This window comes from Pseudonaja textilis, chromosome 2 (genome assembly GCF_049901715.1).
Source record: "Pseudonaja textilis isolate UNSWEBS1 chromosome 2, rPseTex1.2, whole genome shotgun sequence".
Lineage (NCBI taxonomy): Eukaryota > Metazoa > Chordata > Lepidosauria > Squamata > Elapidae > Pseudonaja > Pseudonaja textilis.
Window position 1 is genome coordinate 67,411,462 of NC_141991.1, and position 14,383 is coordinate 67,425,844.

The 14,383-nt window shown below is 36.3% G+C and overlaps 1 protein-coding gene across 2 annotated transcripts; it reads left to right on the forward strand.

Annotated features, from left to right (window-relative positions):
• The first annotated feature begins 3,575 nt into the window (after positions 1 to 3,575).
• Positions 3,576 to 9,215, forward strand: LOC148126899 (ovomucoid-like). Of its 2 annotated transcripts, none has more exons than XM_087923070.1 (5): positions 3,576 to 3,666; positions 3,996 to 4,104; positions 6,498 to 6,526; positions 8,555 to 8,664; positions 8,994 to 9,215. In XM_087923070.1, the coding sequence occupies exons 1-5, from the start codon at positions 3,649 to 3,651 to the stop codon at positions 9,055 to 9,057; spliced, it is 330 nt and encodes a 109-aa protein (XP_087779196.1). In that variant the 5' UTR covers positions 3,576 to 3,648; the 3' UTR covers positions 9,058 to 9,215. The 2 variants fall into 2 exon arrangements, with proteins under 2 accessions (XP_087779196.1, XP_087779197.1); XM_087923071.1 differs by having other exon boundaries at positions 3,587 to 3,767.
• Positions 9,216 to 14,383: the final 5,168 nt, after the last annotated feature.

Below are 14,383 nucleotides of genomic sequence, written 5' to 3' on the forward strand. Positions count from 1 at the left end.
CAATCTCTATTTCCTAATATCTATTAGACTACGAGGTTACAAATAATAATAATAATTCCAGTAATAAGGCAACTCTTTTACAATGAAAGATTTTGTAAAAGTTTTATGGACAACCTCTAATCCATAGCACGAGGAGGAAATCATTTTGGGGATGATTCTTTAAAAAGTGTAGTGTTTTCCCCCTAAAAGGAAGGTTTAAACTAGATAGAGGCTAATATTTGGAATAGACTCTCCTGCTTGATCAGGGTGTTGGACTAGATGACCTCCAAGATCCCTTTCAACTCTGTTATTCTATTCTATCTGCAAAGCAAAATGAAGATGGGATTTGTGATTCATCGCAGAGTTCCAGATCCTCTCTGGGACATGGAGATGGGGTTGAGGTTCCTTATAGATGAGGGAATGGCTCAAAATGCACAAGATTCAAGCACACACATGGGCAAGATCATAACTTCCTATTGTTATTCTTTGAGTTTTGGAATTGTTAAGCAGTTTCTTTGGCCATTTTAAATCTAAAGCTGCTCCTGTAAAGGGGGATTCAGTTCACCTTTTGTTTTGTTTCCTGCTTGGGACCCTCAAATCAGCATTTTGAAGTTGGAACATTTCAAGGAAGAAATGTTTTGTAGGTCCCTACCGAAAGCCATCCATCATAAAGCAGCCACATTTTGTTTCAGACTCAAAAACACATGTATTTTGTTCCATTCTCAAAACAGTCATAACAGTCAATTTAGGCTTGCAATAAATCAGGAGAGAAACATTTTCTATATCTCTAGATACAATATTAATTGATTGGTAACATTTACATACAGCCAACCTACTCAATCAAGGTACTCAATCTGGGTGGCTTGCAAACCTAACAAAAAATATAAAACAAAACAAAACTGTGGAACATGAACCTTCAAACAGCAATAAAACAATAAAATGGTGATTGGGGCAGAAATCACACTTTCATTCAATTGTGGCAGCACACATCATGACTCAAAGGCTGAAGGGAAAAAAATACCAGTTCTTGACAGCCTTTCTAAAGGCCCTTTGGGTTGGGGCCAACTGTATGTTGGGAAGAAGGTTGTTCCATAAATAGGTTGCTGCTGAGAAGAAGACATCCTGGCTCCTAGTGAAAGGATCTAGACCAGGTCTAGATTCCTTGTCACAGTGGATGAATGGACAGATATTTTGTTGTCAGCTCTTCAACATAGACTAGATCCAGAAACAGACTCTATAAGAACACTAGGACTATACTGACATAGGCAATAGTAACAGAATCATGCAATGTTGATTGTGCTTTACTCCCCTCCCTCTTTTATGCAACAAATTTGGAAGAATTTCTGAATATATATAATCTTCAGTTAATGCATAATTGGGACTGGATACTCCATCACTAGGCAACATTGTCATAAAGTGGAAACTCACATAACCAGGCCAACTTATGATAGCAATCCTAGCAGTTCCAGCTGCAATCCTTCAGCCAAAGGTCATTAAGCAAAATGTCAGATGATCACAACTTGCAACTTCCTGCCAACTTCTTCACTGCCACTTTGCTTGTTGGAAGCTGGCAGTGAATGGTTAATGATGATCATGTGCAGATGGAATACTGAGGGATACTGATACTGAGTGACTGTCCAATCTCTTCCTCCAGTGATGAAGCAGCCACAACATCTGACAGCAAGTTGTTACTCTGGTTAATTGTCCTCACTGTTAGAAAGTTTCTCCTTGATTCCAGGTTGCTTCTCTCCTTGATTAGTTTCCATCCATTCTTTGTCTTGCCCTCTGGTGCTTCAGAAAATAAATGGATTCCCTCCTCTTTGTGGCAACCTCTCAAACACTGGAATATTGCTATTATCTCCCCCAAGTTCTTCTTTTCTCTAGACTAGCCAAACTCAAATCTTGCAACCATTCTTCATACCTTTTCATCTCCAGACCTTTAATCATCTTAGTTGCTCTTCTTTGCACTTTTTCCAAAGTCTCAGCATAAACCTTTTCACAAAAGTGCAAAAAAACCCAAGGCAATTCTTTATGACAACAATGTTTTAGCATGCACCACTTAAATATGACTTAAAGTAATGAGCAGAAAGTCTGTAGAGATTCTCGGTCATTCAGGTCATGGTTGTTCCAAAGGTGCTTTTTTAGGAGGCAACTGGACTTCCTTGGTTTTTCTTTGAAGACGTTTTGCTTCTCATCCAAGTAGCTTCTTCAGCTCTGATAGGATTATGGGGAATGGAAGGATTTATATTCCTTGCAGACATCTGGCAATCTGCATGTTGTTGCTCTTTATAATGGTTGTTCTCACACAGCATGAGTGAATTTTACTTGAAATGTGGTTGATAGTCTTGGCTAAAAAGTGAAAGTTAGTCTGGATGTCACAAAGTAATTCTAAGCCCTATTCAAAAAGGAAAGGCCACTTCTTGCTCTCCAAATAAATAAAAGCTACCAGTCTTCTTATCTCTTTGAAGTCTTGTTGCCTCTTGCTCCTTGCTTCACAGGTCCTCTCTTCTAAAAAAGAACATCTCAAATTGGTACAACTCAACATATCATATCACATTTCCATTAGATACTCAAACTGAGTGCCTTTTCAAATTTTATTCAGCAAAACACGTGTGGCATTTTTTCTTAAAACCTTCATCTCTCAAAGGGCTCCATCCCAGAATCAAAAGCAAGTGGCTATTTATGCAAGTTTGATTATATTACACAGAAAATCTTTATATTAGGACTTCTCAAACTGTAGGTCACAGGTCCAGAGGTGATCTCAAGCAGTTTAAACATAGATACAACATTTAAAAAAAAAAACCTGATCAGGTTTATGAAAACATAGTAAGGAGGAGAACCAAGACTGTTTAGTTTTTCTGACTTCACCATTTTGCCAAGATCTTTTTCTTAGAAATTGACATGCATGTCTCAAAGGGGTCCATATCACAATTAAATAAAAATGGCCACTGATACAAATTTGATTATATCATAAAGATTATACTTGGACTTCTCCAACTGTGGGTCACAGGTCCTGGGGTGATCTCAAGCAAATTAAACATGATACAGCACTTAAAGAAACTGATCAGGCTTATGAAAACATAGTAAGAAGGAGAACCAAGACTGATTAGTTCTTCTAAACCACTATCTTGCCAAGATCAGCTCATAAATTAACCAGGTGCTTTTTCAAATTTTATCTAGTCAAACACAAGTGGCATATTTATTTTTTCTTTAAAATTTGTCAAATATGGATGACCATTCTTTGTTTTTAAAATATTATATCTGCAAAGAAGGAGTGAATTTTGCTTACAAAAGAGGTGGGAAACTGGAGATAAAGATAAAGACGAAGGTGGGCTCCTCACAGTTATGCCTAGAAGGTAGCTTTTGGCCCAGAAAAGAATACATACCTCTAGCCTACAATTTAAAAATGAGAAAGACCACCTTTGTGCATTATGTATATATGTATATAACATATTGTATTGTTTGCCATTATTACAACTTTGTAATTTTAAGGAGGAAGGAAAGCCACAAGTGTGCAAAAGGGGAAACACTAAACTTGATCAACCTTCAAATACAAACTTGTTTTCCTAAACTAACCATTTTTACTAGGTTCTCCGAAGAAGAAAGGAACATTTTCAGCCACTGATGTCAGAAGAATAAGATGGGATTTCTGTTCCTGAACCTAATTACATGCAAGGCAGAAGAAAGGTTGCAATCCTCACATGCACCATCAAAGCTGTCTTCAGTTTCTATGAAGGAAACTTCTTGGGTCAAATGAAAAAAACAGATCTGCCAACATCTAGAAACAAGTAAAAATATAACTAGCAGTCAGCATGGGGTTGTTAAAAACAGAACATATTCTTATTTGATTCTTGAACATACTGACTAAATTTGTAGAATGGGGGAACTGAAAAGTGCCTATAGGAACTTGCAGTGTCAACATTCTCTTATCTTCTTTTGATAAGGATGTGGCGATATGCTTATATATACACATACATGACCAGCTAGAGCTTTAACAACACTTGTGTCTGTGATAGCTAGAAACTATTTCAGTGGAAGAGCTCTGGTGTGGTTTATCCTCTCCTACGAACATGAAGGTGGCTTTTTGCCTGTTTTTCACCCTGGCCCTCTTCTTCTTGTACTCAGGTAAGCTGAGCTTTATAGAAAGAATAGAATAGAATAGAATAGAATAGAATAGAATAGAATAGAATAGAATAGAATAGAATAGAATAGAATAGAAATAGAGAGTTGGAAGGGACCGTTTGAGACAACTGGTTCCCCAATCTTGTCTTAAAAACTTCCAGTGTTGGAGCATTTACAACTTCTGGAAGCAAGTTATTCCACTGATTAATTGTTCTGTCAGGAAATTTCTTCTTCCTTCTAGGTTACGTGATTAGGTTGCTTCTCTCCTTGATTAAGAATCTTGCAAAAGATCCTTTTCATTTAGATGGCATTTTGAGACTTAGATCTACATTATCCATTCAGCCTCGCAAAAGTGGGCATTTTAAAGGTTCCTTTACAGGAATGTTGTATTTATGAGGGATTTCCAACCCCAAATTACAGCTGGAATTATGTAGAAATAATATGAATCTTTAGAAATAAAATTGCAGCACTCCATAATCCTGACACCAATAAATACCAACATTTAAAGACCAAGCAGTGTTAAAGCCCCAGAAAACACTTCTGATGGTGAATCAAAACCGAGAAGCCCAACTTTAATCAACTGAACTCTAACTACCCATTATATTTAACCCAACATTGTATTCCAACAAAAGTTTAGATCCATTAAGTTGTTTTTGATTGCTTATGTTTATTTTTATGTTGTCAGCTAATTAAAGAAATTGATATTTAATATGATCATGTTTAGATAAACTATTACTCAGTGATAACTGTATTTGAATATACTTGCTTTTGGGACAGAAAGAAATGTGTAAGATCAAATCTTTTTTTGCAGTGAAAAAAATTATTTAGTTGGCCCATATTCGAACTATTGTTTTACTTTATACTGTTTATAAATTGGATCAGTTATTTTTAGTTGATCTTTATAATAGTCATTCTCTTTCTATATTTGTGTATCACTATCTCTCTGTGATGGACAGCTCGTAAAATGAACTGCACCAATGTGACTGCATCAGTCATAATGATATATTGTGTATGGAAACACATCTTCTATAATGTGCATAGACTATGATTCCAAGACCATCGTACTTCCCCAATCTAGAACACTGCAGGCACTGGTAGTAGGAATCTCAAGATCTGGTGACCAAATAAGATTGTTAATTCTCAAAAACTAAACTGAGTTTACCAGCAGTAGTAGAATAAGTAGAGAAGGAATTATTCTCTTCCTTATTTTATGGTTGAAATATATTTTACCAAGAAGCCTGTGTAAAATCAGCCTTGAGGAATACAGAATATTATTCTATGTGCTTTCTTAATTTAAAAATATTTGTTTGAAAGATTATCATATGGAATTGGCTGCCATATCTCTTTTAATCATTTCAGGTCATATGTCTTATGAGCAAGAAAACAAGTGAATTTATAACGTATATCAAGCTGGAGGCCAACTGTTCACTATGTAGATAAGGAAGTTGTTATTGGAATTTAATGCAGAAGTATCATATTTCCATAGTTAAATATTAATCTTATGAAAAAGTTTTATCATAACAGTATTTGCATATACAGTATGTTCCATACATAAAGCACTTACATAGAAGAGTTATTAGATCCCTCCTCTGATAGTGGAATTTGTGGATCAGAAAGTGGTTAGCAGGGACTTCAAAAAGAGCAAAAAAGGCAATCATGAAAACAGCAGGGGTTCAGCTTGTCACCTTGATGCTATTCTTTTATATGGGTGAACTCCACATAGTAACTGTAAAAATTCCTTTCAAAGAAGCGTCCCTCTTAGAAATGGGCATATTCTGTCACGTATTCCTCAGAAAGACAGACATTCAGCCATTCTAAAAGCTTCTGCAACCAGAAACAATCTTTAAATTAAGGATTGACTGGAAGGATCATAACGAATACGAAAATGTACCATGTGGTATTTATCCTATTGCATGAAGAAATCACACATTGCTAGTTGATGAGACAAGAAAATCCCTGTGTAATGAGGTAAATCAATCAATAGACAAAAGGCTTCCATATCACAGTAAGTGCTTATGATGTACCACTTTACTCATGGCTGATGTTAAGATTCAGAAATTTCATGAAGTTTCAAAATTTCCATCTAGTTTCAGATACCTATGGAAGGAAGCTTGAAGATCATAAGATAATTGGTTCTGAATACATTTTGAAAGAAATATTTTTTAACTTTATGTTGTCAACTTAATGGATTGTTTTTGTTGCAAATGTAATTCAGTGGTATTGAAAATAATGTCCATATATTGGTATCCGAATATAGGTTTATTGTGAGAACATAAAGGAGAATGTGAAATAAAACACATTCATGTTTACATAATTGAAGAAATGTTATCCAGTCAACCATTTTTCAACATCAACTTTAAATTTTATACTTTTATATTACTGCTGTTTGGTTCTAGGTTCTGTTACTGAAGCAATGGAAGAAGAGGTAAGTGCAATTGCGTCTCTTAAATACATTATTAAATCCATATTGTTATAGTTGAAAATTAAGGTCAGTCCTTTTGACAGAGCAGAGAAAAATGAAAAGCAAATCTGATATGAAAATCAATTGCAATGTTATTTTTGACAGATTTACATGGTGCAGATGTAAACTCTAATTGTAATTGTGTTCAGTTTTTAGCTGAGAAATGGCTTGGCTATTAAAATGATGCACCGTCAGGAAAAAAAACACGGTACAATATCTAAATTATTATAATTTTGTCAGAGAGGTATAGGAAACATTTTAACTACTGCTGAGAATAGTCACCTATATTCTTCCATTTGCTTATAATTAATATGATTCCTGGGGATCAAAATTTCCCCAAGGTTACAAACTAATCTGAGTAATTGAATTGAAAAGGGACTGCAAAAAACTCAAGATCTTTCAAACAGAGTGAGTGGATATCAAAATGGCAAACACAGTTCAGTGTGAGTAAGTGTAGAGATACATACACGCACACATACAGACATATACATATTAGAACAAACCCAGATCTTCGTGGATGTATTTTTGTAATCTGAGTTGGTAGGTGATTTGTTAAGAAAAAAATTCAACCTAATTTGCAATTTCCATGCTTGGAAACATTAGAAAGGGGAATGGAAATATATCAGCCAAATAGTAACATGTTTATATGAATCTATGGTGAGTCCACTGGGTCACTCCCACCTGAAAAAGGAAATTATAAAACCAAAACAAATGTAACCATCAGATTATAAGCAGATTGGCATTGTTCTCCAGGAGCAAAGCATATCATACAAGGGTTTGTTTTGTTTTTTTCACCTTGAAATAAAACTAGGTAATAGAAGGCAAGTCTATAAAATCATAAATATCATGGTATGTGTGGGTAGAGGGGGTTAGCCCCACCCCCCGTTTTCTCATATATTGGAACTTCCACTACAGATAAATCCCAGCAGAATCAGGCCTAATAAAAGGAAGTACATTTTATTTTCATTCACTTCATATACCTGTCCTATGGAATTCACTATCGTCAGAAATAGTGATGGCTATTTTTGATTATTTGAAAGGGAACTGAACAAATTCTTGCTGTTTATGGCATTTATAGCTGGGATGAAGGACTGTTGGATGCCTTTAAGAAAGTATCCATAGTCACAACCGAGGATCAAAACATAACAAAGACTCAAAGCTGTAATCAAGTGGCTGCAGTATCTCTTCTTTCTAACACACACACACACACACACACACACACACACACACACACACACACACCTTTCCAATCTGAAGAGAGTCTCATTAGGAACTGAAAGGTGATAGTTCCAATGATAACAAGGTTTATAAATCTAATATAGACTGTGGATCAGTGTAAGATTACCATTAATCTATTATAGCTTCATTGGAGCGGATAGTTCAGATACTCCAGCTTTGTGCTAACTTTACTGGAATAAGATGGGAGTTGTAGGTTTCTGATTTTCTCTCTGATCTAGAGTAAAAATGAGCTATCTTCTAATTAGTTTCAATTTAGCCAATTGTGATGACCATTTATTTTGTTTGGAAGAATGAAAGCACATTTGTAACCACTTAACTTACTATTAATGAAATTCAGCTTAATAAGATACAGCTCTACCTAAGATGTGTCAAAGGTGCTTTTCCCAAAAGGCAACTTTCTTTGAAAACATTTTGCTTCTCATCCAAGAAGCTTCTTCAGTTCTTGGATGAGAAGCAAAATGTTTCCAAAGGGTGGGGGTGGATGTGGGGGGGGGGAGGGGACAAGAAAAAAGAAGCTTTGGGATAATCATGACCTAAATGATGGAGGATCTCTATAGATATTATACCTAAGACATTACAGACACCTCTTAATCTATCCTGGAAGAATGATACAGACCCTTCAAAAAAAGGAACATTTTGCTGATGGAACAAGTAAATCCAAGCGCCATGTTTCTGCATGATTAATTTTATAACAATTCAACATTTATTATTTCAATCCTAAAATTTGAAAATATATATTGTTGCTTTCTGCAGATTCAATGTGGTGATAAGGAGCAAATTGCCTGTACTTTGGAGTTGAAACCACACTGTGGTTCTGATGGTGAAACCTATGCCAACCGGTGCTTGTTCTGCAATGCAGTTGTGTAAGTATAACTTTCAAGTTTTGGAGAATGAAAAACAAGTGATCCCAGAGCTATTGGCTAGTTTGCTCTCAGCATGTAGGGAATTTAAGATTCTTATTTGCTCTCATCTTGCTTCCTGACTAGGGATTTTCTAACAGAAATGAACATTAGAAATTGGAGAAAGGGACTGTTTTGTCAGATGAAGTGGCCAACAGAATTCATCAACATTTTCAATCAACCTTACACTGGGAGTCAATGCTTCTCATGCCTTTTCTCTTTGCATTCATTTAATAATGAGTAATTTTACATCTTCTGAATATTCACATCTCACTTTGCTTTTGTCTTATCAGAAGGAGTCGTGGAGCACTTATGCTAAAGCACCGTGGAGCATGTAAGGAATTCAAGGATGCATAACCATTAAACTAAAAAATCAACTACCATTCCAAATCTCTTGGTCTCTTGCTCACCTGCCATCATAAAGAATGCCATCTTTCTTTGCTTATTCTCTACTTTTTCTGAGTATTTCTAATAATCTGTAACATTTTAATAGTTTAGTAAACAAGTAAGCAACATGATCTGTCTTTTTTTTTAACTTCTGTGTTCAGTGTATATTGTATATATATATATTTCTCAAGGTAAAGGTAAAGGTTTCCCCTATCCAGTTATTTCTGTTCATCTCCATTTCTTAGCCAAGGGAGCCAGCATTGTGCATAGACATTTTTGTGGGCATGTCGCCAGCATGACTGTACTCCCAGGCATATAAAGTAACACTTACTTTACATGTGACTGCAACTGACTGAGCATCATGGCGGAACTGATAAAGCAGCAGTTACACAGCAGTGCTGAGTCAGCCAGAACTTGCCCAAATTTCATTCCCACTGGAATCAGGGGTCCTGTCTGTCTGCAAATTAACCCGTTTGAGTTACCTCAGGAAATCTCTGATAATAGTATAGAATTTTTGTATGAGTATTAATGATCCTGTATAACCAGCATAATAGGAAAGCACCAGGCAGAGGGGGTGTCAGCTATGCCTCATTCAAAACCCAAGAAAGAAATCCTTCAACTCCATTAAAATAGAGAAAAGTACTTTTATTGAGTTTGAAATGATAGCAATAAAAGAAAAGCAAGATCAGAATCAAGTAGGTGGTGAAATTACATATTGAAACTTATCCCAAGTTCCCTCCCCCAGGAGTCCAGACTGGTCATCCAATCTGAGGTATGAATAATGTCATGTGGGGTATATCTTCAGGTGGTTTCTCACTCATCCAGTATGCCAAGATGTTTGATCTTGACTTAGTAGAGATAAGTCTATGCAATTGCGCAGTAAGCAGGAAAGCATCCCCTCCTTTTTAGTTCACACAGAAATGTCTTCACACTCGGTCTGCCGGTATTGTCTTAATCGAAGACGGAATGAAGACAGCGATTGTGCACGGCTTCGATCTGTGCTGTTCCTGTTAGAGGGCTCCGAATGCGGCTAGAACAATCTTGGAAGGCTGAAAAAGAAGGGGGACACTGTCAGGTTGAGGGGAGGCACATCTCCCTTCCCTGGCTAGGTAAACTCCTCTCAAAAATGGGCTGCAGCAGTGGCTTAACATAGCCACACTGAAGACTGAGAGCTATCCAGGACAAAGATCGTGCAGGAGCAGTAAAGAAGGGGACAGTGTGGAGACCAGCTGAACCAGGCGTAATATTTGAGTCTAAAGATATCCCAGATTTAAAGATTTAAGAGATTTTTTAAGAAAGATTGGAAAAGTAGTGACCAGAGGGCGGGGGGGCGAAATTGGACATAAATGAAAGTGGCTTTGAACTTTTAAAAGAGTTAAATTGAAAGAGGACGCTAGAAGAAAATACTTGCTTAAATGGGATTATATTGTTAATATTGGCACTCAGTAGGCATAATTAAAAGCTGAACTTGAACATGCCAAAAAGAAACCATATTTAATAATTGGATCTATTGGGTTATTGAAACTTAAAAGCCATAAAAGGGAAAGGAAAGTTAAAAGAAAAGGTGAAACTTGGACATAACAGAGAGCACCACCTAACAGTAAAGGAAAAATTTCAGTGACTCTTTAAAAAGTGTTTGGTTCTCTAAAATTTGGAACTTGATACAAAGTAAGAAGAACTTTGACACAATAAGATAGAAATCCTGAAAAGGGAAATTAATATATTATAAAGGAAGAATAAAGAAACTTGAACCCCAGGAATACTAGGTGACTTTGAGAAAAATTCAAAATCCAACAAAAGGAACAATAATAAAAATATATGAACATTGGACTATTTTGACCCTAGAAAACTGAAGCAGGATTTAATAGAAGTGGATCATTAGAAGGTGGTTTAAATAAACTTCTGGACCACTGGACTGGACTTAGATACTGAAAAAAGAGACAAAAGAAACATTAAAATTGAAAGAAGTGCACAAAAATGGCAGAACTTTGTTTGGAAATAAAATCGGATTTAAGAAGTATAAGGAAAATGATATGTGAAAGAGTGGAACTGTGCAATATTGCTTTACAAATATTAGAAATGGCGATGTTGGAGAACAAAGAAGAACAAGGTGATCCAGAAGGGGAGGAGTTGGTTAAAGAAGAGGCCAGCATCAATGAACAAATGGAACAACGAACGTTAAAACAAGGGGAAAAGAGCATGGAAATTAAAACTTGGAGTTTTAAGGGGACAATTAAAGAGGTAATTGTTTGGAAAGTCAAACAAAGAAAAAGGAAACAGCAGAAAAGGGAAATACAGGAGAAAGCTCAAAAGAGGGAAACAGCAGAAAAGGGAATTACAGGAGAAAGCTCAAAAGAGGGAAGGGGATAAAAATTGGAATCAGAAATAGAGGTGGAAAATAAAGGGGAATAAGGGAAAGGACCAGAAAAGAAGGGGAGATAGAAAACCCCCCAAAATGAAAAGAAGCTATATGGCTAGAAGACCTAGAGATAATGTGTAGATTAAAAAATAAGAAAGGGGATTCTGCAAGGTAATGTATGGTGAGGTATAAAAATATAGTTAAAAAAATGGAATGACTGGAACTGATGTTTTTTTTTCTACCTGATTATTGTTAAATTATATAGAGATATAATTGGAATAAATGTAAAAGTGGGAAATTATTATAAGAATGTTAATTAAATTAAGAATATAGCTAAAATGAACTATGAGAATTGTACTAAAAAGATCAATATCAGTTTCTATAATTAGCTGAAAAGATTAATGTATTTGAAATAATAAATGACTTAGAAGTCAAAGGATAGAATACCATGTGGAATCTAACCTAAACTGTATATATGATATGTAGTGTTAAGGATGATCATATTATGGTAATTTTTAATATGTGTTAAAGGGGAGTAAACCGAATGATGTATAAGACAAAAGGGTGGTGCACTCAAACGGACAATCAAGGGGAAAATGTTTGGAATTATTAAAACTAAGATAGAATTTATTATATAATGGAATAAGAGTATGTAATGAAATTGCAAATATGATGGATAAAAGTTTAAAAAGCATAATGAACATAGATGAAGAAATAAGAGTTTTAAGATATTATATAAAAAATATATGAGTATATTTTTTTTTAAAAATGGAATAAGTTAAGATACAAATTGAAAATGGATAAAATAAGTGTGGAAAATATAATATTTGTGAAAATTTACAGAAAATGGAAAATGTAATGATATGATAAGAAACTGAATATGAAAGATAATATGTAATATGGTCATGTTTGTATAGAAATGTAAAAACCCGAAAAAACCATTGTTCACCAAAAGAGATGTCTGAAAAGACAAAAAAAAAAAATAACTTTTTATGGAAAAAAAAACATCTTCACACTCCAGCAACCTTCCCCTCCCAAATACCAAATTACCCTCCATTTCTATGGCAGCCGACAAGAATCAAGCGGCAAAAGATGTCAAGAAACCTTCTTGGAGACTGACATTTTAGCCCTCCTGAAAAAGAGACGTTAGCCTTGGAAAACAAAACATAGTAGAAAACAGGCAAAGATATTATCCCAAATAGGAGCAATTAAGATACATATAAGATTACATCAATGTTTATCTAGGTATTTAGAGCGAAACAATTGTATAAGTTTAAGGGCCCTGACATCACGTTCATTAACCCATTCCAACTGTGAAGGAGGAAAATGTTTCCAAACAACCATAATCTTCTCCTATGTTTCCCGGAGGCCAGAATTTCCTTAAATTAGGACGGGAACTGGAGGGGCAGGCTGATCAGGTCAAAGAGGGGAAGTATATGAGGAGCATCTGTGGTACAGTGGTTAGAGTGCAGTACTGAAACTTCTCTGCGCTCCCAGCGGCTCCCCCCCCCCCCGCTTGCGCCCATCCTCACCCCCCCCCCCCCCCCCCCCCCCCCCCCCCCCCCCAGGTGGGTAAAAACCCAATTGTTATTGTAAACCACTTAGAGAGGGCTGTAAAGCACTATAAAGTGATATGTGTCTAAGTGCTATTGCTATTACTATATTCAGGTTTCACTAAACTAACATGAATCACAGGGTGGATTCTTCTAAGAGTTTTTGGCAGTTCTAACTGTACTGTGACAGCATTCACAACCCATACAATTGGGAGAGGTCCAACGTACTTAGGCCCCAATTTCTTAGACTTCTGGGTGGTCTGTAAGTACTTAGTGGACAAGAAAACCTTATCACCCACTTGGTAGTTTCCCTATCACCCACTTGGTAGAACTCCTTTCTTATCTGCCTGTTTCTTATCAGCTTGATGAGCATCATCTAATGCTTTACAGGTAACCGGCCAGATAAGCTGGAGCTGGGTTATCCATTCTATCAGCGATGGGATTTGGGTTTCTCCTAAGGTAGCTCTGGAATGGGTACAAAATCCTGACCAGTAGCTACTTTAAACAGGGTGAATCCAGTGCTACTATGGATGGAGTTATTATAAACAACCTCTGCAAAAGGCAATAAATCAGACCAGTTATCTTGCTGATAATATACATAACATCTAAGGTATTGTTCTAGTACCATTAGTTTGTTCACAAGCCCCATTAGTTTGAGGATGGTGGACAGAGCTTAAGCCCTGGGTGGAGCTTAATAACTTCAAAAATTGTCTCCAGAAGTTAGAAGTGAATTGTACCCCTTTATCTGAAAATATATGTTCAGGAATACCATGTAGCCTATACACATATAGAATAAACAGTTTAGCCAACAATTTAGCAGAGGGAATCTTAGCACAGGGTACAAAGTGTACCTATTTGAAAAATAGGTCAGTAATCATCCAAATGACTGTATTTCCTCCACTCTCAGGTAGTTCCACAATGAAATCCATGGAAATTTCCTTCCACAGGGCACTCGGCCAAGCAATGTTATGTACCACATTATAAAAAAGAAGTTGAGACTCTAGAAAAAGTACAGAGAAGAGCAACCAGGTTGATTAGGGGACTGGAGCCTAAAACATACAATGAACGGTTGCAGGAACTGGGCTTGGCTAGTCTAGTGAAGAGAAGGACCAGGGGAAACATGATAGAGGTCTTCCAATATTTGAGAGACTGCCACAGGGAGGAAGGGGTCAAGCTATTTTCTAAAGCACCTGTAGGCCAGACAAGGAATAATGGATGGAAACTGAACAAGAAGAGATTTAACCTGGAAATAAGGAGAAACTTTCTGACAGTGAGAACAATCAACCAATGGAACAGCTTGCCCTCGGAAGTTGTGGGAGTGCCATCACTTGAGACTTTCAAGAAGAGATTGGACTGCCATTTTTCAGAAATGCTGTAGGGTCTC

Bases quoted from the DNA above. Each gene is read 5' to 3' on its own strand.
- LOC148126899 (XM_087923070.1), top strand. The intron at 4,105-6,497 runs GTAAGCTGAGCT...GTTTGGTTCTAG, and splicing joins CCTCTTCTTCTTGTACTCAG to GTTCTGTTACTGAAGCAATG. The intron at 6,527-8,554 runs GTAAGTGCAATT...TGCTTTCTGCAG, and splicing joins CTGAAGCAATGGAAGAAGAG to ATTCAATGTGGTGATAAGGA.